General features: G+C 56.0%; 2 protein-coding genes across 2 annotated transcripts; both read right to left on the bottom strand.

Moving 5' to 3' along the window:
- Positions 1 to 1,202: 1,202 nt before the first annotated feature.
- LOC122153076 (antigen WC1.1-like) lies at positions 1,203 to 7,320 on the bottom strand. Its single transcript, XM_042789190.1, has 11 exons — positions 6,894 to 7,320; positions 5,995 to 6,315; positions 5,595 to 5,909; positions 4,926 to 5,240; positions 4,400 to 4,453; positions 4,001 to 4,306; positions 3,156 to 3,293; positions 2,354 to 2,449; positions 1,839 to 1,922; positions 1,533 to 1,629; positions 1,203 to 1,248 (listed from the first exon to the last, which is right to left on the bottom strand). The coding sequence occupies exons 1-11, from the start codon at positions 7,318 to 7,320 to the stop codon at positions 1,203 to 1,205; spliced, it is 2,199 nt and encodes a 732-aa protein (XP_042645124.1).
- A 1,013-nt stretch (positions 7,321 to 8,333) lies between these two features.
- Positions 8,334 to 12,447, bottom strand: LOC122153075 (scavenger receptor cysteine-rich type 1 protein M130-like; the record flags this gene model as incomplete). Its single annotated transcript, XM_042789189.1, has 3 exons — positions 8,334 to 8,390; positions 8,753 to 8,988; positions 12,177 to 12,447. Coding segments are annotated over 3 exons (564 nt in total), but the record flags the coding sequence as incomplete, so codon positions are not given.
- Positions 12,448 to 25,955: the final 13,508 nt, after the last annotated feature.

The raw sequence follows: 25,955 nt of genomic DNA, 5'->3' as shown, positions 1-25,955 counted from the left end.
CCTTCTCCAGGCCAGGGGCTGGACCATGGCTTTTGGCTGCCGCACGCGTCTTGTGGGGAAGCTTTCTCCAACCCCCTGGCCCTCTAACAGCGCTGAGGGAACGGTGCCCTCATCCTCGGTGCTCCCAGCCCTCACGTACCTGCCCACAAGTACTGCCCCGCACACAACCCAAACTGACATACCTGGCAAGGCAGCAGGGGGGCAGGGGTGGGAGCTGCAGGGGAGCAGGAGGAGGGTTTCCCAGGGCTGCTCTGGGTCTGCAAGGCAGGAGGAACAGCCCATGGAGACTGGGGTCCTGGCAGAGCATGAGGAGAGAGAATCCCAGCCACGTGTTTCCCAGGAGGTGGCTCTGCACCCTGTCCCACGGCAGTGGGGAGCAGATCTGCCTCCCAAGCATTGTGGGAAGTAATCCGCGGGCCATGATCCCACCTGGGGCTGGCTGGGGTTTTCAGGGACCTGCGGTCACCTTAGTGCTCGCTTCTGTGAGACAAAAGCCCAGGGCTCACCCTGACATGGCAGCTCTGTCGTGGCCTCTGCATGGTGGGATCAGTGTGGCCCAGGCAGGGCCTGTGGGAAAGAGCAGCTGGAACCCTTGGGGAAGAAATGGGTGCTCCCACTGGGGTGCATCATGGGACCTATCAGAGAGTCACTTTGATTAGAAACTGCCTGTGGGCAGCAGGATGGATGTCTCTCTCACCAAGATTATTCCCCAGGGACCATGGCCTCACGCAGCCCCACAGGCTGACCCTGAGCCTGCTGTCCCTGAGACGTGTCCCTTCCTTGCCATGGTGTCTCTGTTCTCTGCTCCCCCTGACCAGCCTCAGGGAGATGCCCTGACACCTGGTAGGGAAGCACCAGCTCTGGGTCAAAGCCCCCAGAGGCTTTTAATAAGCAAATATAAGAATGCACAGCATAAAAATGGGAATAAAAACGGAGGAAACTCCCAGCAGTTTCTGCTGCCCATGGCTCAAGGGAGACAGTCCCCTGGTGCTCGCGGCTCTCCCAGCTGCACAGACCTCTCCTCCCTCCCGGCTGCACCCAGCTGTGCAGCAGGGATGGGCTCTCCTGGCCTGGGGCTCAGGGACTGCTGTGCACCAAGCTCGGGTGTCACAGCCTTTGCGTCCTCACAGGGAAGTGCCACAGGCACCTCTTCAGCATCATCATAGCCCATGCTCCCCGGGGACAGGGACAAGGTGTCTCCTTCAGCTCCAGGGACGTCGGCACTTCTCCAGGAGCGCAGGCTGCCCCCTGCAAGCAGCAAGGTCGGACGTTTCAGTTCACCCCATGGGGTCTGTACACCACCACCCTCCCTGGTCCTCACCACATTCAGCTCCTTCTCCCACCCCCGGGCCTTTCAAAGAAAACTCCCATGCCAGGTTTCCTCTTCCCTGCAGGTTTGGGTGTCAGTAGGGTAGTGACTTGAGGGGCACCAGGGATGGCACCCTAGGAACAGGCAGCGCTCTCTTTCCCTCTCACCTCCAGGTGCAGCCCTGGGCCCTGCTCCCTCCTCTGGCATCCTGGGCATTTCCCACTCTCCCTGCCCAGGCACATCATCCTCCCCCGCATCAGGAACCTCCCTGGCATCATCGTAGCCATCTGCTGGGTCACCTCCGGGCAGGACAAGGACGTCTGAAAGGAGAGGGGAGTTGGTGACAGTGAGAAGATCCGTCCTGCAGAGCAGAGGATGGGAGGATGTGCAGGGACACAGAGCGCAGACACTGGGCTTGGCAGAACCACAAGAGATGCCCATGTCTTCCCCTTCTCCGATGGTGACACTCAGGGACACCTCTGTCCACCCCATGTCTGCAGGGAGATCAACCCCTTCCTGCCTCCGTTACCTGGTGCTGATCCCAGACCTTTCTCCTCCTCACTGACCCTAGGGTGGGGCTGCAGCTGGGTCAGGGACTCCTCTGAATAGGAGCCTGGAGAGATGCACAGCGGGTGTTATGGAGCAAGCCCCACTGACGTGGTTCACGGTCAGCGCTGCTGGGGAAGGGGGACCCACAGAGCTGGGGCTATGTGGGGAGGAGGTCTGGGAATTCACCCTGCTCCCCCGGGACAAACCCTGTCTCAAAGGAGCTTCCAGAGCTGGCCCAGGACAGCCCCTTGCCTCGCTCCTCGGGTGTCTCATGGGGTGCAGGGGCAGGAAGAGAGGGGCTGTCCAGCTGGGACAGTCAAAGCTGACTGGGAGAAAGCTTCTCTCCTGGGATCAGGACCTGGATGCTCTCCCCACAGCTCCCACAGCCCCAGCGCCACAGGGACCACAGGCTGGGGGTCTTCAGGGGGTCAGCTCTCGGTTGGGGCCAGAGGAAAGGGTCCTGCGGATGTGCCTCCAGGGAAGACCCACACCCACCTGAGCGATCAAACTTGGCCCGTTTCTCCCACGCTGGGCTGTACCCGATCTCCTCGTACACAGCCTCGGGGAAGGGCTCCTGGGCTCTGCTGGAGCCTGTGGACAGAGACAGGGCTGGCACAGGGACAGGCAGAGGGGCAAAGGGACCCCACTGTGCTCCCCCAAAACGGTTCCATGTGCCACCTCAGGACTGGTCCAACAGCACAGCCCCACTGCACTGTCCAGGCACAGCTGCCACATCCCCAGTGAGGGCAGCATTGGTGTGAAGATTATCTGGGGCAGCATCACCCTCACATCATCCCTTTGGAGACAGCGCTCATGCCCCTCTGGCCTGTGCACAATGTCCCCCTTGTCTCACCCTGGATATGTTCCCACATTTCCTCGTCACCTGGAGCTTGCCCCTACCTGCCCCTGTCCCACCAGGGGGTGGGCAGGGCTGGGCAGGGGGACAGCCTGGGGGCCTGACACCACGGTGATGGACCCTGCTGCCCCACACTCCTCCTAGCACCTCTCTTGCCCCAGAGCCCCCTCCAGCACTACCGAGAGCACTGCCAGCCTTGGCCATCCCCTCTCTGCCATTTCTCTCCTCACCCCATGGCTAACTGCCCCCACCTCAGGGCTCTCTCCACCCCTTGCTTCTGGTGCCCCACAGCCAGGCACTGAACGGGGAAGCACATGAGGCAGGTAGCAGCACACAGTCTCACCCTCCCGCTCTGCCTGTGCCCCTTGCTGACACCCCCTGCAGCACCCCACAGCCCTGCCAGGAGGTATCTCCCCCCAGCACCTCTGGGCAAGGACCCACCTCTGCGTCCAGCCCTGGCGCTCAGCACTTGTCCAGCCAGGAGGGCCAGGAGCAGGCAGACAAGGGTCCCCAGGATGATGCACATGATGACGGGCACTGAGACTCTCCCGCTGCTGCTCTGATGGCTTTGGGTGGGATCTGCATGGGAGACAACTTCGAAGGGGCAGCACCCAGGGGTGAGTGACAGGAAAGCTTCCACCATCCTGGGTAAATTATAGCTCTCCCCAGCCCCCTGCCACCACTCCAGTATCTCCTCCAGGCAGTTTCACACCCCAGCTAGGAGCCCCTTCCATCCAGCTGTGGGGTCACAGCCTGGCCCCGGGGGTATCCAGCCTGGGGGGAGGACAAGTTACCTGCTCGGGGTGGGGGTGTTGTCGTCCTGGGTGTAGCTGCAGAGGAGGAAAAGGAGAGCTGGGCTTAGACACTGGGTGTGTGGGTATCAGGAAACCTCCTCCCCAACACACCGTGTGTGTGTGTGTGTGTGTGTGTGTGTGTGTGTGTGTGTGTGTGTGTCTAGATGTCCCTGACACATCCAACCCAAATTGCCCCTCCTGTAGTGCCAGAAAGGGAGGCCGGGGCAGAGCCCAGCACCTCTGCTCTGGGAAGCAGGCAGGATGGCAGAGGCAGCCCAGGGGATAGCCCTGGGGCTGCAGAGCCCCACGGGCAGTGGCCAGAGCACGGCCAGTTACACTGAGGCTGCTCCCTGCCTGGCACCGGGCTCCTGCACTCCACAGGAACGTTCTTTCTCTCGGGAGGTCGGGGTCCATGCCAGGACTGTGTGGACAAAAGGCCTTCCCTAGCTCCCTGCCAATACCCGAGCAAGGGCTCCCAGCCCTGCCACTCACCTGAGCAGCGCACGGCAGCATCTTCCTTGTGCCGGCAAGCCCCGCTGTCCCCGGGCCGGGCCCAGCAGTCCTGTAGGGATGGCTCCGTCCCCCGGCACTCCACCTGCTCCAGCCAGATGGGGCCCGTCCCCATCCCAAATGCAGCCTCATGCAGGGCAGACACCACAGGACCACAGCCCAGCTGCCTGCACGCCACCTCGGCATCCTGCATGTCCCACGAGTCGTCGCACACCGTCCCCCAGGAGCCACGGTGCCAGACCTCCACTCTGCCCGAGCACCCGTCCTTGCCCCCACGGCACGAATCTTCTCCCTGGCTGGAGAAGAGTAAGACCTCCCATGGCACCGGGAGAGCAGGCAGAGCCCTGCCAGACACAGAGGGGAGCTCCCTACCTGTGCAGCTCGTGGAGTTGGGGCACGGCGCCAGCGAGGTTGGAGGCATTTCTGTCTGTCCCCCTGAAGAAGGAAACACTGTGGTGAAGGGGCTGGTTTGGGGGATCATGCAGAAGAGAGCGGGGCTGAGCTCTGCTCGGGCGTCCCTGCACCATCTGGGGCACGGCAGCAACTGAACCCCAGTCATCCATGGGACACGTGCAGGACTGTGGGGGGACCCTGATTGCTCAGCCCCAGAAGGTCCCTGGCTCACAGAGCAGCAGTAGCTTGTCTATGGAGGGGAGGCTCTTCTGAAGCCTGTCGGGTCTCTTCTGAGACCTCACCTGGAGATGCCTCTGCTTCCCCAGGCACTGGTGGCAACCTGGGTGGCAACTGCTGCTGGATGTGTGTGGCCGCGGTCACGTTTGTGCCACTGGCAGCGGAAGGGTCTGGCATGGAAAGTAAAAGCCTCTCCAAGCTCTTTCTTTGTGTTTGGCCATGCCCCGTGGGGAGCAGGATCTGGGGTGACACTGGTGCATGGGTGCCTCAGAGTTACCATTGCAGGTGATGTGGATCTCCTCTTCCAGGTATTCACATGACTGTGGATTCCAGGGCGTGGAGGGACACTGCCAGAAAGAGCTGTTTGTCTCCCCACACTGCACGCGATCCAGCCAGGCAGGGCCAGACACCCTGCCAGAGGGCAGGCGTGTTTCCAGGGATCCTCCATCCCCGCAGCCCAGCTCCTTGCACGCCAGTGTCACCGTGTTGTCAGTGATGGAGTTAGAGCAAATGCTCCCCCATGTCCCGTTGTAGAAAACCTGCAGGCGCCCGGAGCAGCCGTCGCTGTTCTCCAGCCTCAGGGCCACGAACTCTGGGAAGAAAAGGCCCCAAAGCGGGAACAGGCTGATCTGGGGCTGTGGGAGCCAGGACACCTCTGCACCCCCCCAGGCCCTCAGCCGGGCAGGGGCAAGGCCACCACATCCCCCTTGCACCCAGGGGCAGAGAGAAGTCCCGGATTTACAGCCAACCCTGCCCTTCCCGCGAACCCTTGGGGACAGCTGAGCTCCCCAGGGACCCCCCGTGGGACTGAGGGTGTCCGTGCATGGGTGGGCCTTGGGCAGGAGCTCAGAGGCAGCCAGGGGCAGCCTTGGCCATGGCCGGCTCTCCCCGCGTCCTGCCCTCCCCGGGACCAGGCTCCCACCACAGCTCCTGAGGTGGCACAGACCTGAGCAGACGACTCCCGCATCCTCTTTGTGCCCGCAGTCGTGCTGCCCCCAGGGCCCAGCCGGGCAGTCCCAGAGAGCAGCTTCGGCCCCGGAGCAGTTCACACCATCCAGCCAGATCTGCCCGGAGCCTTCCCCGAAGCGAGCGGAGCCGGCTGCCTCCACTGCCTCTCCGCAGCCCAGCTGGTGGCAAACGACGGCGGCATCAGACAGGTCCCAGCCGTCGTCGCAGACAGTCCCCCAGATGCCCTGGGAGTAGATCTCCACTCTCCCCGCGCAGCGCCCGGCCCCGTTCACCAGCCGGACCCGCCGGCTCCCTGCAGCGGGTGGAAACCCCAGTCGCTGTCAGGGCCTGCCCGCCTGCACAGACCGTCACCTGGGCGCCTGGGCAGTGCCACTCACCCCAGCAAATGACTCCCACGTCCTCCGCAAGCCCTGCCGCCAGCGCACTGCCGGGCAGGGAGGTGTTGCAGAGGGTCAGCTTGGCCTCGTGCCCTGCGCACCAGACCCCTCGCAGCCCCACGGGGCCCGTCCCTCGCTCAGGCTTTGGGGGGTTGTAGGCTGTCCCTGCCTCTCCGCACTGCAGCTGCCGGCACACCACGCTGGCCTCCTGCACGTCCCACTGCTCATCCAGGACTCTGCCCCACGCCCCATCCTGGAAGATCTCCACTCGTCCGTTGCACCGGCTCCCTCCGCCCACCAGCCGCAGGGATCCAAAGCCAGCTGGGCCTGGGGACAGCAGAGATGCCACTGCCATCGGCGGCACCGGGAGCATGGCACCCTGCAGGGAGCAGGGCAAGGGGGGATTTTCAACCAAACGGGACAAGGTGGAGCCTTGTGCTGACGAGAAGTGAGGGCAAAGCCTGGGCCCTCTCTGCAGCTCACAGCCAGGTCAGCTGCTGCTGGGGGCACCAGCTCCTGCCTGGGTGGGGGGATGAGGCTCTGCAGGGCTCTCTGTGGGGACGGATGCGGTCGGCTGCAGCCAGAGGGATGGAGCAGAGCCCTGCAGCCCTGTCCTGGGCTCGCTGCACAGTACGAGGAGAGAGGAGCCCGGGCCTGGCGGTGGTGCTGGGGCCTAAGCCACTGCCCTGGGGGCAGATGCCTGCCTCCGTTCAGTCCTCAGCTCTCCCAAAGTCGAGCGGTCAGTCTGAGCAGGGAAAGCCCTCCAGACAGTTCCTGGGGAAGCCAGGGTTTCCCCAAGGAGAAATTCAGCCTGATACGGCCATGGAACCCCTACTTTTAGTGGCTATGTTGCACACAAGTGACAAATGGAGTTTATGCAGCATTTTTCCAGCACTAACCTGAGCAAAGGACAGCAGCAGCGTTCCCTTGGGAGCACGGCGAGGTGCCCAAGGTGGTCACTGGGCACTGCTGCAGGAGAGCTTCAGTCCCGTCACAGTGGAATGAGTCTCTCCAGACAGGGCCAGTCTCTCTCCCAAAATATTCTCCTCCAGGAATGGACTCAGCAAACCCGCAGTTGAGTTGATGACAGAGAACGTGGGCATCCGAGAGGTCCCAGCGGGAGGCACAGAGGGTCCCCCAGGTTCCCAGCACCTGGACCTCAACCCTCCCCGCACACACTGTGCTGCCGTTCACCAGTCTGATCCCTGTGTACTCTGGGGACAGATGTGGAGAAAAGAGAGTGGATTGGTGCTCCTGTACCCTCAGTAGCTGGTGGAGGGGCCAGAGGGACCACATGTCTTTGTTCTCCTTCTGCAATATTGTCATGCTGCAAACAAACCCATCAACCCCTCCTGTCCTCACACCTGGCCCAGCACAGTCCCTGCTCTGTTCCCCAACCCCTACCACAGCCCCGGTGTTCAACAGCCCACCCTGAGTCCTTACCTGTGCAGTTCACAACAGCGCTGTTTGCGTGGGTGCAGGGCTTGTCCCGGGGGGGCCCTCTGGGGCAGGAGGTGAGGAGGGATTCATTCCCCACACACCGCAGCTCTCCATCCCACATGGGACCCACCCCTTCTCCAACGTGACTTCCTCCAGCGACAGGCAGGGCTACGCCGCACTGCAACTCCCTGCAGAGCACGTCAGCAGCCTTGGGACCAAAGTGGGAATCACAGACACTTTTCCACAGGTCCCCGTCACGGATCTCCACACGTCCTGAGCAGCGGTTCTTCCCTTCCACCAGACGGAAAAATCCTGGAAATAAATCAACTGGGAGTTCCCAGAGCCTTGTGGCATTCCCATGCCCACATCCCAGACCATCTCCACGCAAACTGTGACAAAAATCGCTCACTGCACATCTCAGAAGAAGCTATTTAAGGAGTGATGGTGTCACAAAGGCATCCATGTCAAGTTACACACTTTCTCTCCACCATCACAGCAATCAGGGGTGTGTGTCTATTGCAGACCCACAGCAGAGTCTGCAAACCACGTTGGCACCGTTGGGACCAAAGTGTGAGTCACACACCGCTGTCCAAAGATCCTCATCATGGATCACTATACGTCCTCAGGAGGACCGGTGCCCTTAGAGCAGCCGGACAGATTCTGGACCAACCAATGACCCCTGAGACTTCCCACAGCCATCTGGCAATACCCTGACTACATGCCAGCTGATCTCCAAGGTGGCCACAGGCAAAAAAAACCCTACGACATCCCCAGCTGCTCTCAGGGGGTGCTGGTGGCACAAACACATCAGCCAAGGGACCTGTGTCTGCTAAGGGGGACAACCGCAAAGTAGCTCCCCGTCTCACGCCCTTCCACAGGACGGTGGGTGGCCACAGGAGTCACTTCTGGTGCCTCTGGCATGGGGACAGCTGGCCCTGAGCACTGCCAGACAGCTCCTGGGTGAACAGGAGGAGAAAGATGGCAATCAACAGACCATGCAGGGCAGGGATGGAGGGTTCATCTGCACCAGCTCAGGGACCAGGCACAGTAAGGCACCCTTGGGCAGGTTCCCACTGGCTTTCCCCAGGCACTGGGGACAACAGTAATGACAGTTCCAGCTCAGCAGTGTGACTGGCCACACTGGGCAATGCTCCGGTGCCTGACTTTTGCTCCCTGAGGGCACAGCCAGGTTCTTCCACAATCCCAGCCCCAGAGGTATGGAATAGGTTGTCCCCTTACCTGAACACACCACTCCAGCATCATGGAAATGACCACAGTCATGTTCACCCCATCCTCCATGTGTGCAGTCAGACAGGGCAGATTCGGTGCCATTACAGCCAACATCATCCATCCAAATGGGGCCAGATCCTGGCCCAAAGTGTCCGTATTGAGGAGCTTCAACAGCAGACCCACAGCCCAGCTGTTTACAAACCACTGCTGCATTCTTCATGCTCCAGTAGTGACCACACACAGTCCCCCACTTGCCCTGTTGTTTCACCTCCACTCTCCCAGCACAGCGCCTGCCGCCGTCTGCCAGCCTCACCTCCACAGCACCTTCAAACACTGACACAGGACCAGTAAGGACAGCGCTCAGCCCCAGCACTGCGGGTCTGGGGAAGCCCTGTGCAGGTGGAGTCAGAGGCACCAGGGTGGGAGCCCACTCCCCTCCAGGCTGTCCCCAGGGCAGTTCAGGAGTCCCTTCTCTCCTCATGGGCTGTGCAAGACTGGGGGTGCCCAGCTCCAGCCCTGCTGGGTCATTTGTGGCACCACACACTCTGACACTTCCATCCACTCCAACAGCCCCTCGCCCCTGACCTGTGCCCACCCAGGGCTCCTGCTCCTCCCCAGACAGCACCCTGAAAAGGGACCTGTCCCCACCAGGGCTCCCCCAGGATCACACGGCTACTCCTCCCCAGAGCCCCCAGCTCCCCTGGACCACAGCCTGCCCTGGGCCCCTCCCAACTCACCCTCCTCCCTCAGGACTTTCCGTGTCCCCTGTGGAGCAGAATGATGGTCCCAGTGAGGCCTCCCAACCCATGCTCCCTCCTTGTCCTTGGGCATCAGCCCAGACCTGACCTTGTCTGGGATCCCCGCAGGAAGCTTACCCCTTTGCGAGCCTCTGGGAACAGATACCCCAGTTCCCTTGTCTCCACAAGCACAACCCACCCCCGGTCAGGCCGGGGATCACCCTGACTCCGGGACAAGAGTGAAGAGCCCACACCCCTTCCTGGGTACCCCGGAGGCTGGCTGTTCCTCTGGGATGACAGAACAAAGAGCCACCAGTTAAGGCACCACCAGCTCACAGGGAACAGAGCTGGCAGAGCCAGGGCCCCAGGGATGGTGCCCAAGGATGGCAAATCCACACCCGGGTACCAACGGCCAGAAACGTGGGAGCCCTGGAAGCAGAAAAGCCCTTCTGCCACGCAGAGAAGCACAGGCTCAGTGAACCTGTTCACTTTCTACCCCTTGTCACATAGACACACGGGAAGAAGCCCCATTTCCAGAGGGATCCCTGTGCTGCTCCTTGGCCCCAGGGCTTTGTGGCAGGGTAGCAGGCGTTTCCCCCTGCACAACTGCACCCAGAGGAGCAGCTACAGTAACTAAGGGGACAGAGGGACTCTGTCCCCATTAAGAACCTTTCGGCAGCCGTGCACCAAATGCAGGAGGATGGAACAGAAGCGAGACATTGGCTTCTGCATCTTTTCCTGCGTAACTGCAGACTGCAGGAGACAACATCACCCCTCCTGTTCTCAGGCCAAGGCCAGCACAGTCCCTGCCCTCCTCCCCTGCCCCCGGCACAGCCCCGGTGTTCAACAGCCCACCCTGAGTCCTTACCTCTGCAGTTCACAGCAGCGCTGTTTGCTTGGGTGCAGGGCTGGTCCCGGGGGGACCCCCTGGGGCAGGAGGCGAGGAGGGATTCATTCCCCACACACCGCAGCTCTCCATCCCACATGGGACCCACCCCTTCTCCAACGTGACTTCCTCCAGCGACAGGCAGGGCTGCGCCGCACTGCAACTCCCTGCAGAGCACGTCAGCAGCCTTGGGACCAAAGTGGGAATCACAGACACTTTTCCACAGGTCCCCGTCACGGATCTCCACACGTCCTGAGCAGTGGCTCTTCCCTTCCACTAGCCGGAAAAATTCTGGAAAAAAAATCTAATCAACTGGGAGTTCCCAGAGCCCTCTGGCATTCACATACTCACATCCCACACCACCTCTAAGCAAGATGTGACCAAATCACCCACTGCATATCCCAGTAATAGCTTTAAGTTTCCTTGTAATATTTCTTTGAAAGGACAGATTGCGTAGAAGGTAGGTCCTTGAAAGGAGCTGTTATTGTTAACAATAGGCCTATGAAGATAGTAGTTGCTTAATTGCATATATTTTGAGGATAGTGGTTGCTTAATTGGATAGCCTTGCACTTATCTACTGACCATCCAAGGTCAGCTTTGATTAAGTAGGATACGTGGTGAATGCCCAAAGATAATAACAAGAAGAAGAGTTACAAAAAGACAAGAATGGCCTGGTTTTGTCATGTGTGAACTTAATGAAAACAAAGATGAGTATCAATATAGACAATTTTAAGAAAAGGACAAGGTAAAGAAAATGAGCAAGGAGGAAGTAACAGCCACCGACATACTGAAACGACCACAAGGATGCACTACCACGCCTGTGTAAAGGACATTATAATATTAAAAGGAGAACCAGGGAAGGCTTATACTTATGTATATACTCACCATAAAGATAATGAATATGTATGACCTTTTCCTATATTAACAGGATACTAACAAGTTCAGGGGGTCGGTGCTAGGTGGAATTATGCCTCACTGGCCTGGCACCAGTAAAGGAATGCTTCTTTCAGAAAAAATAAACCTTGGTCTCTGAGAGTTTCTTTACAGACTGACTTTTACATTAACGACAGAGGAAGCTGTTGGGAAAGTGTTGGTGTCAGAAACACATCCAGGCCAAGTTACACACCTTCTCTCCACCATCACAGAACTCAGGTGTGTGTGTCTATTGCAGACCCACAGCAGACTCTGCAAACCACGTTGACACCGTTGGGACCAAAGTGTGAGTCACACACCGCTGTCCAAAAGGCCTCCTCATGGATCACTATATGTCCTCAGGAGGATCTGTGCCCTTAGAGCAGATGGACAGATTCGGGACCAACCAATGATCCCTGAGAGTTCCCACAGCCCTTTGGCAATACCCTGACTACATGCCAGCTGGTCTCCAAGGTGGCCTCCAGGAAAAATCCCTACGACATCCCCCAGCTACTCTCAGGGGGTGCTGGTGGCACAAACACATCAGCCAAGGGACCTGTGTCTGCTGGGGGGGACAACCTAAAAGTATCTCCCCATCTCACGCCCTTCCCCAGGACGGTGGATGGCCACAGGAGTCACTTCTGGTGCCTCTGGCATGGGGGCAGCTGGCCCGCAGCACCGCCAGACAGCTCCTGGGTGAACAGGAGGAGAAAGATGGGAATCAATAGACAATGCAGGGCAGGGATGGAGGGTTCATCTGTGCCAGCTCAGGGACCAGGCACGGTAAGGCACCCTTGGGCAGGTTCCCACTGGGCTTTCCCCAGGGACTGGGCACTCCAGTAATGACAGTCCCAGCTTGGCAGTGTGACTGGCCACATTGAGCAATGCTCTGGTGCCTGATTTACGTTCCTTTAGGGCACATCCAGGTTCCTTCCACAACCCCAGCCCCAGAGGTATGGAATAGGTTGTCCCCTTACCTGAACACACCACTCCAGCATCAAGGATATGAACACAGTCATGTTCACCCCATCCTCCGTGTGTGCAGTCAGACAGGGCAGATTCGGTGCCATTACAGCCAACATCATCCATCCAAATGGGGCCAGATCCTGGCCCAAACTCTCCGTACTGAGGAGCTTCAACAGCAGACCCACAGTCCAGCTGTTTACAAACCACTGCCGCATTCTTCATGCTCCAGTAGTGACCACACACGGTCCCCCACTTGCCCTGTTGTTTCACCTCCACTCTCCCAGCACAGCGCCTGCCGCCGTCTGCCAGCCTCACCTCCACAGCACCTTCAAACACTGACACAGGACCAGTCAGGACAGTGCTCAGCACCAGCACGCGGGTCTCGGGGAAGCCCTGTGCAGGTGGAGTCCGAGGCACCAGGGTGGGAGCCCACTCCCCTCCAGGCTGTCCCCAGGGCAGTTCAGGGATCCCTTCTATCCTCATGGGCTGTGCAAGGCTAGGGGTGCCCAGCTCTGGCCCTGCTGGGTCATTTGTGGCACCACACACTTTGGCACTTCCACCACAACAACCCCTCGTCCCTATCCTGTGCTCACCCAGGGCACCTGCTCCTCCCCAGACAGCACCCTGAAAAGGGACCTGTCCCCACCAGGGCTCCCCCAGGATCACACGGCTACTCCTCCCCAGAGCCCCCAGCTCCCCTGGACCACAGCCTGCCCTGGGCCCCTCCCAACTCACCCTCCTCCCTCAGGACTTTCCGTGTCCCCTGTGGAGCAACATGATGGTCCCAGTGAGGCCTCCCAAACCATGCCCCCTCCTTGTCCTTGGCATCAGCCCAGACCTGACCTTGTCTGGGATCCCCCCAGGAAGGTCACCCCTTTACGAGCCTCTGGGAACAGATTCCCAGTTCCCTTGTCTCCACAAGCACAACCCACCCCCGGTCAGGCCTGGGATCACTCTGACTCTGGGACAAGAGTGAAGAGCCCACACCCCTTCCCGGGTACCCCGGAGGCTGGCTGTGCCTCTGGGATGACAGAACAAAGAGCCACCAGTTAAGGCACCACCAGCTCACAGGGAACAGAGCTGGCAGATCCAGGGCCCCAGGGACGGTGCCCAAGGATGGCAAATCCATAACCGGGTACCAACGGCCAGAAACATGGGAGCCCTGGAAGCAGAAAAGCCCTTCTGCCACGCAGAGAAGCACAGGCTCAGTGAACCTGTTCACTTTCTACCCCTTGTCACATAGACACATGGGAAGAAGCCGCATTTCCAGAGGGATCCCTGTGCTGCTCCTTGGCCCCAGGGCTTTGTGGCAGGGCAGCAGGCATTTCCCCCTGCACAACTGCACCCAGAGGAGCAGCTACAGTAACTAAGGGGACAGAGGGACTCTGTCCCCATTAAGAACCTTTTGGCATCCGTGCACCAAATGCAGGAGGATGGAACAGAAGCGAGACATTGGCTTCTGCATCTTTTCCTGCGTAACTGCAGACTGCAGGAGACAACATCACCCCTCCTGTTCTCAGGCCAAGGCCAGCACAGTCCCTGCCCTCCTCCCCTGCCCCCGGCACAGCCCCGGTGTTCAACAGCCCACCCTGAGTCCTTACCTGTGCAGTTCACAGCAGCGCTGTTTGCTTGGGTGCAGGGCTGGTCCCGGGGGGACCCCCTGGGGCAGGAGGCGAGGAGGGATTCATTCCCCACACACCGCAGCTCTCCATCCCACATGGGACCCACCCCTTCTCCAACGTGACTTCCTCCAGCGACAGGCAGGGCTGCGCCGCACTGCAACTCCCTGCAGAGCACGTCAGCAGCCTTGGGACCAAGTGGGGATCACAGACACTTTTCCACAGGTCCCCGTCACGGATCTCCACACGTCCTGAGCAGCGGCTCTTCCCTTCCACTAGCCGGAAAAATTCTGGAAAAAAATAAAAAGAAATCAACTGGGAGTTCCCAGAGCCCTGTGGCATTCCAATGTCCACATCCCACCCCACCTCTAAGCAAGCTGTGACCAAAATCACTCACTGCACATCTCAGAAGAAGCTGTTGGAGCATTGTTGGTGTCACAAACACATCCAGGCCCCCCTGCACCCTTTCTCTACACTATCAGAAGATCCAAGGATATGTGTCTGTCACAGCACCAGACACTGCTCAGACAAACTGCTGCTTCACAAGGTGCCCTGTGCTGCCTGGCATGGTCCCCCCAGCACCACAGTGGTGTGCGCAGTTTAGGTCCAAGGCCAAGGGCTGTGTGCCACCCTGCTCCTCTGTCCAGGCACAGCACTTGTGCTCCCTGAAAAGTACTCATGCCTGTGATGGTGAATGACCCACGGGGACCAGCCACCTCATGCTGTTCCTCCAGTGTGTGATGTTCCAAGTAAGACCTGCCCTGCTTTCTCCAGCACAGGGTCCTCAGCACTGTTGTCTGGGAACTGGCAGACTGAGTGGAGTCCAGTGGATACCAGTGGACACACTGGGGCAGGGACAGAGTGTTCATTTTCAGCCTAAGACACTGGCTGAAGAGGGGCTGAGACACTGTGGCAGGGTTAGTTCACCCTGGGGTAGGCTCACTCTGGGCTTTCCCCAGGCACTGGGGTCACCAGCAATGACAGTCCCAGCTCGGCAGTGTGACTGGCCACATTGAGCAGTGCTCCAGTGTCCGCGGCGTTGCTCCCTGAGGGCACAGCCAGATCCTTTTCACTATCCCAGCCCCAGAGGTATGGAATAGGTTGTCCCCTTACCTGAACACACCACTCCAGCATCATAAGAATGAGCACAGTCATGTTCACCCCATCCTCCATGTGTGCAGTCAGACAGGGCAGATTCGGTGCCATTACAGCCAACATCATCCATCCAAATGGGGCCAGATCCTGGCCCAAAGTGTCCGTACTGAGGAGCTCCAACAGCAGACCCACAGCCCAGCTGTTTACAAACCACTGCTGCATCCTTCATGCTCCAGTAGTCACCACACACGGTCCCCCACTCGCCCTGATGTTTCACCTCCACTCTCCCAGCACAGCGCCTGCTGCCGTCCGCCAACCTCACCTCCACAGCACCTTCAAACACCAAGATAGGATGGGTCAGGGGAGCACCGAGCCCCAGACTGTGGGTCTGGGGGAGCCCCCTGCCAGGGTAGAGTCAGAGGCACCAGGGTGGGATCCCACTCCTCTCAAGGCTGTCCCCAGGGCAGTTCAGGAGTCCCTTCTCTCCGCATGGGCTGTGCAAGGCTGAGGGTGCCCATCTCCAGCCCTGCTGGGTCATTCTCCATCCCACCACACAAGGCACCTTTTCCCACCCCAATGGCCACCTGCCTCCTGCCCATGCCCACCCGCACACTGCCCTGCCCTGCACTGGGCACCTACTCCTCCCCAGCACCCCCTGAACAGCCCCGTGTACCCAGGCCTGCAGCTTCCCATACAACTGCCTGCCCCAGCACCAGCCAAACCCACCCCCATGCCCAGGGCTTTCCATGTTCCCACTGCGACGATCCAGAGGATCCCCCCACCCACATCCCCTTCAGATCCCTGGTGTCAGCCCAGTCCCTGCACTGGGCCAGATCCCCCAGGAAGGGTGTGTCTCTGCTGTAGATGCCCTGGTCCCCATCTCTCCGTGGGGTACAAACTGTCTTCATGGGGTCAGGGCTCCCCCGGAACAAGGGGACAGTGAGCAGCACAAAATCCCTTCGGGACCCCCGAGACATTAGCAGTGTCCAGGGGGGGATCTCTGGGTGCTTCCATCACCAGTGAGGCCACCACCGGCTCCAGAGGCACATTACGAGGGGAGAGGGGGTCCCAAAATGTAACCCAGGACAGGGTGTCTGTGAATCCAGCCAGGCACAGGCTGCCCTAGACACTGAAACCCTGCAAAAGGAGATACTGTCTCCCACCCAGATGGGCCCAGGGAAGGGCACAGGGTCCACGGACTTGAGCACGTTGTGTCCATCATCTCTGTAGCACCTGCAAAGAATCCCCGTTCCCAGACAGATCCCGATGACCATGCTGGTACCCGCTATTCCTGGGCTGTGGGACAAGGGAGCCGGCACTTACCCCTGCACAGCTGTACCCAGAGGAGCAGCCCCAGCACCTGAGGGGACAGCAGCCCCTCTGTGCCCATCCGGAGCCTCCTGTCCTGCCAGCACATCCCTGCCGTGCCACACTCCTGTCACAGCTCCTGGGGACTCACGGGGACAATGATGATGGGAGGGCAATATAGATCCAGGCCAGCTACGGGAGGAGCCAATCAAAGCAGCAGCACCTTTTTAGACATTACCAGGAGTTATCTCCCCTCCGACACAGCCCAGCCCTCCAATGAACGTCTCCAGTGCCATTCATGACCATATATGAGGGGTGGCTCTGCTGCAGGTGTCACATCACTGTGGCAGTGTGGCGTCACAGGACAGGGCTGGCTGTAGTGGGGGAAATGGGTTTTTCATGCCTTGAACCCTGCTGTGTGGGCCGGGAGCACTGAGCGTCTCCTATACTGGGCACATCCAAGAGCCCAAGGTGTGAGTGCCCAGACATCCCTATGTCATGGGAAGCACAGGGCTGGGCCTGCACTGGGGCTGTGTCTGGAAGGGAAGGAAAGAGCCCCTGCCCCTGCTTCAGACCCCTCTGTGCTGGGAGCAGCAGCGGGGAAAGGGCCTCAGCCCAGGCCAGAGCCCCATCCCAGGAGCACTGGCTCACCCGTCCCTCCCTGGAGAGCCCCATGGAAGGTCCCTTCAAACGAGCTGGGGCTGGGCCATGTCCCTGTCCTGGCAGCAGACAAGCAGCTCAGATGGATCCCTGACTCTCAGCATGTCACCGAGGGGCCGTTATTCCCCGCGGGGGGCTCGGGAGCTGCAGCCTGCAGGTGCACAAACCACAGCCCACGTGGCCTCACAGAGCTCCTCGCGCTCCCCCCCACAAGCGCCCGGGCAGGAAGTCTGTGGTTTCCTCCTGGAGCTGAGCCCGGGCACATCCCCGCGGTGCCCCCGAGCCACCCCCACCCCGACTGCTCCAGCCAGGGCCGCAGGGGCTGCTCCTTCTGACATAGAAATTCACTCAACACTTAGAATCCAGTAGAACTGCTGAGCAGGTATTCTTTATTAGCAGCGCTGGGCAGCACTGGGGATCGCTCCACCACGAGTGCTCCCACAGACAGGTACAATCACAGAGAATATGTGCTGTGAGCTTGTACATATTCTGTGGATTTCTGAGAACTAATCTACATATACATAAGATTTCCTAGAATTTATCTACATAGTCCGAGCATGTGTGATAAAATTAGGATTAGGGTCTTTTCCCCTCTGGTGGTCACTCATAGTCTTCCTCACAGTGTCCGGTGATTGAACTTTGGGATTCCTTTGCCCACATATGGTCATGCAGTTAGCTCATCCATTCTTGGGCCCTGGGATGCTCCAAGAAGGTCAGTTGAAACTAATTCCCAGGTGATTATCTTGACAGTGGCGTCTTAGGCCCTTGTTATCAGGGGTACTCAGGAAACTTAAGGAACCATCTCAAGGCCTACTTAAATTTCCTGAGGGAGACGTTGCATATTTCAAAACATCTTGATATTAATTCTGCCTAGCAGCTGACTAAACTATGTGAGTGAAAGGAAGAAAATAATATGAGTAGAACATGCTGACCAACAACGATTCTACCATAAACAATTTCTTTGCTCTAAACAAGAGAAATAGTTTTGGTCTTCTCTCACTTCCTTCTCAAACTTTCAGTCCTTCACTGGGCTCCATCTCCACCACTGTTCCCAAATCCGTAGTCAATTCCCTGCAGGACACTAGGGACATCTCCTGCCAAGGGTGTGTGGCTCAGCTATTTTTCTTTTTTATGTCAGCTGAGAATTCTCACAATCATGGCCTACCACCGCTACGTTGCCATCTGCCAACCCCTGCACTACGGGACCCTCCTGGGCAGCAGAGCTTGTGTCCACATGGCAGCAGCTGCCTGGGGCGGTGGGTTTCTCTATGCTGTGCTGTACACAGCCAATACATTGTCACTACGGCTCCACTAAGGCAATGCTGTTGACCAGTTCTTCTGGGAAATCCCCCAAATCCTCAAGCTTGCCTGCTCAGACTCCTACCTCAGGGAAGTTCAGCTTATCGTGGTTAGTGTCTTTGTTGCATTTGGCTGCCTTGTTTTCATTGCACTGTGCTAGGCACAAAGCTTGAGGGCCGTGCTGAGGATCCCCTCTGAGCAGGGACGGCACAAAGCCTTCTCCACATCCCTCTCTCACCTGGCCATAATCTCCCTGGTTCTCAGCACTGCCATGTTGCCTCCCTCAAGCCCCCCTCCATCTCCTCCCCAGCCCTGGACCTGGTGCTGTCCGTTCTGTACTCGGTGGTGCCCCCTGCAGTGAACCCTCTCACCTACAGCATGAGGAACCAGCAGCTCAAGGATGCCCTATGGAAACTGACCCAAGGGATGTAGTTTCACTGACAACAACCTGTCTCAAGTCACTTCACATTTCCCAGAGTTTATCTTAGGCCAGGAGTCTGCTATTTTCCCTGTAATAAACCTACATATAGATAATTTTCTGGACTTATACTACCTCTCTTGAGGATTTTTCCTGTTGTGTCTTACTCTTGCACCACATTGTGTCAGGTGTGATGTGTCCAATAGCAGCTCTTGAATAAAATGGGATCTCCTGGGTGCAGTGCCTGAAGGCTGGGTTCTTCCTCCAAAGTGGCTGCCAATAAAATGTCTAAGGAATTGGTCTTTTAAAATTCTTTTCTCCTTATGTTCTCCCTGTATTTGGAGTTAAGATCACAGTACCATTGGGTTCCACTGGACAAAAAGTTCTGCTTTTAAAGGCTCTCTTCTTGGTGTAAGATGGTGCATGAGCTCCCCACTACCTCCTCAGGCTGCTTCATATATGCCAGGACTCATGGCATATAGCTGTCTTTATGGAAAATAATTTGGTCAGGAGAGGAGTAGGGGTCACCACATGCCCTGGGGTGGGAACGAATGGACACACACAAAGTGAAACACCCTCGAAGTTGATGTCCCCCAAAAGCAAAGCACTAAATCAAGGTATATGCAAGCAAGGACTCCACAGTGCCCTGGGGGTCAGTGTGAACGCAGTGGGCATGGGAAAGGGAGACTGGAGAGGTGCAGGAGCTGCCTGAGGAGGCCCAGGGCCAGGACTCTTGTGCTGTGCTGGGGAGCAGGGCTGGTGGGGGAAGGGAAGGGTGTAAATGCAGTTGAGGTTAGGGACAACCTACCAGATGAATGCAGCAGAGCTAGAGACTGACTGGCTTCTGTTTCCTCCTGCCCTTTTGGCCAGCATCAGCCCTGGTGCTTGTGGGAAGGCTGACCCCCCTGTCTGACCTCCAGGAGCTGCTGTGCCCTTCCGAGGAGCTGGAGCTGTGGTTGAGTGCCCAGAGTGCTGCAGCACCCTGTGGTGGGCACTGCCCTGGGGCCAGGGCAGGTGGGGAGAGCTGGGCTGGGGCTGGGCTGGGCTGGAAAAGTCCTGGAAGAGGAAACACCAGTGATACCCAACTCTACCACCATTACTAATAAAAAATAAACCAGTTTCCTACTGACACTCATGACGCACCAAGTCCCGTAGCTCTTGCCACAGCCAGTCTCTCAGCCAAGCCCCGTCTCAGACAGCTCCAGCTAGATCAGGTGCTCATGGGCTTGTCTTGACAAATACTGAAAATATCCATTGAGTGAGATCCCACCAACTGGCCTGGGTCCTTGCTGCAGAGTTTGGCTCTGAGGGATTTCTCAGAACCCCAGCTCTCTCAGCCACTCCTTGTCCATAATGTGCTCCAGGCCCCAACCATCCTTCTGGCCTCCGCAGGACTCGCTCCAGTCTGTCAGGATCTTTCTTGTGCTGGGGAACCCCGTACTGGACACAGCAGTCCTGATGTGGTCCTGTGGTGGGTTAACTTTGTCCAGCAGCCAGACAGCCACCCAGCTGCTCACCTCACTCAGCCCACTCAACAGGACAAGAGGAAAAAATAAACCAGAGAAGCTCATGGATTGAGATGTGTGTGGGTCAAAGGAGAAACCAGAAATGATGACACTGTGGTAGGTGTTCAGTTTGGTTTACCCCAGGCAGCAGCTAAGCACCCACAGAGTCATTTGCTCACTCCCCTTTGCCTCTTACCACCCCAGCAGGGCATGGGAGGGAATTGGAAGTACAAAAGCAGGAAAACTCATGGGTCAAGACAAAGAGAGTTTAATAGGTGAAGCAATATCTGCGTGTGCAAGCAAAGCAAAATGGGAAATTCATGCATTACATCCAATCAGCAGGCAGATGTTTAGTCATTCCTAGGAAAACAGGGTTTGGGAAAACAAATACCATCACCATGAATATCTCCCCTTTTTCCTTCTTCCATTGAGTTTTGTTTTGTTTTGTTGGGGGTTTTTTGTTTTGTTTTGTTTTGTTGTTGTTTTGTTTTGTTTTGTTTTGTTTTAATTATTTCTGAGCCTGACATCATATGGAATGGAAAATCTCTTTGGTCCTTTGGGGTCAGCTGTCCCAGCTGTGCCCCTGCCAACTTCTTGTGTACCCCCAGCCTACTTGCTGCAGGGGCAGAGTGGGAAAATTAGAAAGCCTTCATGCTCTGCAAGGACTGTTCAGCAACAGCCAAAACTCTGATGTGTTATCAGTGCTGGTTTAGTAACAAATCCAAAGCACATCACCCTATGGGCTACTATGAAGAAAATCAACTCCATCCCAGCCGTTTACAGGTCATACAGCCAGGGTGAGGAGTCAACAATGTCTTCATTGAATGATCGCAGGAAATCAGTGGATCACACAACCTGGCTCTTCTGGAGGACACAGTTTCCTTGGTATTCACTGCTCATGTGGGACAGCAGCATGCAAACCACCCAGGACGTTTCTTGTGGTGTTTGTGGAAATATTATTAGTATAGATGGCAAATAGTCCTTTCAGTCTGCTCACCTGGACCTGGTATTCCCAAAAGAGCTGGTCAGGGATGTGAATACCATTGTCAGGGCGTGACCATGAAATCCTGGTCTCCCAGATCCCCAGGGACGTGGGGAAGGAGAGGAGCAGAGCACAGGCCCTGGACTTCAGGGCAGGAGAACTTGGCCTCTCGAGGGCACTGCCAGGGGGGATCCCGTGGGCACAGTGTCAGGGCACTGAGAGCATCCATAAGCCTCCATCGGCCCTGGCCAGCCCAACCTCGGGTCTGGGCCCACACCTCTGTCCCTGGGCCCAGGAGACCATTGAAGCCCAAGCCAGAGTTTCAACACCAGCTTGATCTACGCAGGAGGTGTACTGGTTTCCAGACCAGCCACGGACACAGCCTTGCCTGTCAATGAACCCTGTTGATTTGGGCTTTCAGTCTCACTTCCCAGCTTAGTTCTTTATGGGGTGTACAATGAAATGACACTGTGGCCTCCAAGTGCCAGACCCCCGCTAATTCACAGAGGCCTAGGGCCTTTCTGCTTCCTTTCTTCCCATCACTTGGTCAGGTTTGGGGAGGAGAAGAAGGAAAAGCAGGGCAGGTTTCTGGGTACCAGTGACTGAATGTGGGGAGCAGAGCCTTCACAACTGAAATGATCAAAAAGCTATGTTAGCTCAAAACTTTCATTCTGAGGTCCTTTCTCAGAGGCTTAGTGCGGAGCTGCAGACGAACGACACGCCGAGACGGGTTCAATGTGGGTGATAGAGCACCAGTCTACTTGTGTCTTTATTGGTCCAGGGTACATATATTTATACAGACAATGATAATTATTATGCCTACTAGTCACTAGCTGATTGGTTTAAGCTCTAAAGTCGTATTCACACGGTCCATCTACTTGCAGTTAGCTAACAGCACAAGCTTCTCATAACACTAAGTTTCTCATGCCACTATTTCTAATTCCTCTTGACTTGTTTTCAATACACAACAGTACCATAACACAATGTTTCTCAGACCACCGTTACCCTAACACTGGTTTTCTCAGACCACTGTTCCCAATTCCTCTCAACCTGTTTTCGACACACCACGGTACACAAGGCTGAAGCATCCTTGACATTCTTCATTTATCAGCAGCTGCGAGCAGCTGCAGGCAAACCCTAGTGAGGCCCAGCATCAGCGAGGCAGCATCAGCCCTTAGAACAGGCTCTGATCGTACCATTGCTCGTTGGGCTCATGACCTTTGTCTCTGAGCCATTCTCCAACAGCTTAGATCTTCAGCAGCAACATGGAAGCTCTGAGATCCCTCTATCTCCCTCTCTTTTAGTAATTAAGTTGATAGTACCCAAATCAGACTTTCTTTCTTTTTTATGGCCTAGAGCACCCCGTGGTCTGGACATGTGCCAGGAACCTTACAGAAGAATCTTCTGCAGAAGAAGATGGATGTTCCCAGGAATCTCAGGAGGGATGGCATACTGATAGCTGTGTTCAGGGAGCTGGTCAAATGTCTCATCTTCGTTTCTGTAATGGTGGCTTAGATGCCTGGCTCATGTGTAAACTCTCTATGTGAATGTTGACATTTACTGAGCTACCTGGTCTGACCTCAGAGCTGGCCCTGATTTGAGCTGCGCATTGGACTCGAGGCTTCCTGAGCTCCCTTTTACCCTGAATTGTCCTATGACATAGAGGCCCTCACCTCCATCTTAGTTTCTTCTTGTAGGGCATGTTGCAAGGCACAGGCTCATGGAAGGATTGGTGGGGAAGAGACTTCTAGGGGTCTCTAGTCCAGCCTCCAGGCTGGCTGTGACTTTGTAGAGCTGAAACCCGAAGCGCTCCAAAGGTGGAGATCACAGCAATGTTCCTCCTAGTCCATTCTATTTCTCCTGAGGCTCAGGCTAGAGCTCCCCAAAGGTAGTTTGTGACTGGTGCCCCTGTCATATCATTGGCCACTGCAGAAGAGAGCTTGGCTCCACCATCTCTGCAGGTAGCTGTTGGCTTTTATTAGGTTGCCCTGTTGTGGGAATAGAATGGAAAATTGCCGAGGAGGATTGTAAATATGCTCAAGTGTCTTGCAGCTGGGGTGCCAAAAAACACATATATCACACTAATTGTGGTTTACCTCTGTGTGCTTGAGAGGTAGAATGTCTGTGCTTAGATAACAGAGGCCTGTGAGAAACACAGAGGCACCTTATTGAACATCCTTGAGATTCCTGCCCTGCTGTGGGAAAGATCAAAGCACAATGGAAAAGTAGACCTGTGAAAATCCCAGATATATACAGGCAAAAGCAGTAGGCCAGAGATCTTTTCTTTTTTGATGTAACCATTCTCCCAAGAGATACCATGTGGGGTCTAAAGAATTTTTCATGTCTATTTTCCTAATTTTTGTCAATTCATCCACTTTTTGGTTCCAGTTTGTGGCTGGTTTATTGTCACATGCATGTGTGGAGCGACGGAGGAATGACACGCCGAGACGGACTCAATGTGGGTGATAGAGCATCGTTCTTTCTTTCTTGGCCCAGGGTACATATATTTATACAGACAGCGCTAATTATTATGCCTACTAGTCACTAGCTGATTGGCTTACGCTCTAAAGTTCGTATTCGCACGGTCCACCTACTTAGCTAACAGCACAAGCTTCTCATAACACTAAGTTTCTCATGCCACTATTTCTAATTCCTCTTAACTTGTTTTCAATACACAACGGTACCATAACACAAAGTTTCTCAGACCACCGTTACCATAACAAGAAGTTTCTGAGGCCACTATTTCTAATTCCTCTTAACTTGTTTTTGACACACCACGATACACAAGGCCGAAGTGTCCTTGACATTCCTCATGTATCAGCAGCTGCGAGCAGCTGCAGGCAAACCCTAGTGAGGCCCAGCATCAGCGAGGCAGCATCAGCCCCTAGAACAGGCTCTGATCGTACAACTGCTCGGTGGGCTCATGACCCTTGTCTCTGTGCCATTCTCCAATAGTTCCCTCTTTTTCTTTTTATACGAGCAGAGCCTGCCCCAACGTTTGTTCAAAGATTTTCTTAATACATGATAAAGCACAACTTAAACATGCAAGCCCAATAATGACAAAGATCAGAATAAGAAGTAAACTTTGGAAAGGCCTTTTAACCATCCACCTAATCCCATCCAGTTAGTGAGTCCGTCTAGTCCAAAGAACCCCACATCTTGTTTTATCTTTTGGGTATGTTCTACAAGCTGTTTAAGTTCCGTATGAATTGACCTCGATTTGTCTTCCAAATCCATACAACACATACCCTCAAAATCCTCACAGCCATGACCATGCGCCAAGAGTAGGAAATCAATGGCCATTCGATTTGTAATATGGCATGCTGGACTTCGTTCATACCCTCGGCTAGGCCTGAAAGTACAGTGCTGGTAAGATTTGCCTGTTTTACCACCCAACAAGATAATTTCTCTAACTGTCGGTGCGCTTGGGCAGCAGAAGCACCTGGGACAAAGAAAGAAGAGAATATTACTTCCCATTTGTTCCATAAGCTGACATTGTCATCACAGGCATTAGTGAGGGTCTTTAGTGCGCATCTATATCACCGAACTGGATGGTTTTTATTAGGGTGATGATGGGGTAAGGCCAAACTGAGACGCCCAATGGTGCAGGGCCCTCCAGTGGGTCGGAAGGGGATCCCCTGCCATGCCCGATCACCACAAATGAGAAATAGGCCAGGAGGTAACCTCCTGGGCGTGGTAGTACCAGGGGCTGGATGCAGCCTATTTCGGCTCATTGGCTTACACCAATTTCCCCAACAGGCGCTACTGCCTTGTGAGGATACCTCAGTTCCTACCGTGACCTTGCAAGGGTACCGGTTCCCTTCACTGCAGGGGTATTTAGACGCATCTAGGAAAACACAGTAAGAGGCATTCAGTGAGTCTACTAGTTCAAGTTCCTGGGGGCGTGGGCCAATGGGCAGGCGGTTAGCCCAAGAATCATATTTGTCAAACCAGCTACTCATGTTTGATGCAAAAGCCCTATACCAGTTCCTGGATTGGTTCCAGCGTTGGGCATATTCCGCAAGTGTTTGGTTTAGAGAACCCCAGTTGGCACCGTTCAGGGGGATGCCTACCAAGCATGTTAGAAAGGGCACACTTGGGGTGGCGAGACTAGTGCAAAAGGTGGTAGAGTTTGCGGCTCAGCCTAATGTTACCCATACATTTTCTCTTGGATCGAACACGGTTCTCTTTATCCCAACCCCAATCGAATTCGCGCCCCCCAAAACCAGTAACAGAAACCACCACATTGCTTCAGTTATCCCAAGGAAATTTAACAGTCTGGAACTTCAGAGTGTCCAACGTCCAAAGCGGCCTTAGTCCACCTGGCAGGAATCCACTGGGAGCCTGAGGGAGTAAGAACACACATATAGCTCTTACCAAGGAACTGGACCTCAGCAGGTCCCTCCCACTTCCCTGTGGATAGGTCTCTATAATAGACTTTCATGCCCTGTGGTTTGTTGTTCTCGGAGGTGTCAGAATGTTTCTTAACCGGCGCTACATCTGAATCTCCAAAAATGCAAAGGTAATTCATCACAAACAGTGCCTTAGCTACTCTCTCTTGGATATTTTTGACGTCGTGGAATTTTTGTAAATATATTTTAATTGTCTGATGTGATCTTTCAGTTATAGCCTGCCCAGTTGGAGAATGGGGAATAACTGTGTCCTGAGTGAGTGGTGGAGTCTTTTGGTGGCAGGGGAGGGGGCTATCGGGGCGGCCCCCTGTGAAAAGCTTCTCGAAGCTCCCCCAGCTCCACGTCAGCTCCAATTCTGTTTGGGAAATTGAGCCAATCGGCTGCGCCTCTGCAATAACATATTTAAGAAGGGACGTGGTGATGTGCATTCGGACTTGTGAGGAGGAGTTGCTGCAGCTGCATAAACACCAAGGTCAGTGGAGGAACGGAGGA

Source organism: Tyto alba, unplaced genomic scaffold (assembly GCF_018691265.1).
Source record: "Tyto alba isolate M040663 unplaced genomic scaffold, T.alba_DEE_v4.0 Super-Scaffold_15, whole genome shotgun sequence".
Classification (NCBI taxonomy): Eukaryota; Metazoa; Chordata; class Aves; order Strigiformes; family Tytonidae; genus Tyto; species Tyto alba.
This window is presented reverse-complemented; position numbering and strand designations above follow the sequence as displayed.

Excerpts from the sequence above, each read along its gene's own strand:
- LOC122153076 (XM_042789190.1), bottom strand. The coding sequence starts at position 7,320 with ATGACAATATTGCAGAAGGAGAACAAAGACATGTGGTCCCTCTGGCCC. Across the intron at positions 3,294-4,000 it reads TGCTGCCGTGCGCTGCTCAG|ATCCCACCCAAAGCCATCAG; the intron begins GTGAGTGGCAGG and ends TCTCCCATGCAG. Across the intron at positions 1,923-2,353 it reads GGCCAAGTTTGATCGCTCAG|GCTCCTATTCAGAGGAGTCC; the intron begins GTGGGTGTGGGT and ends GCATCTCTCCAG.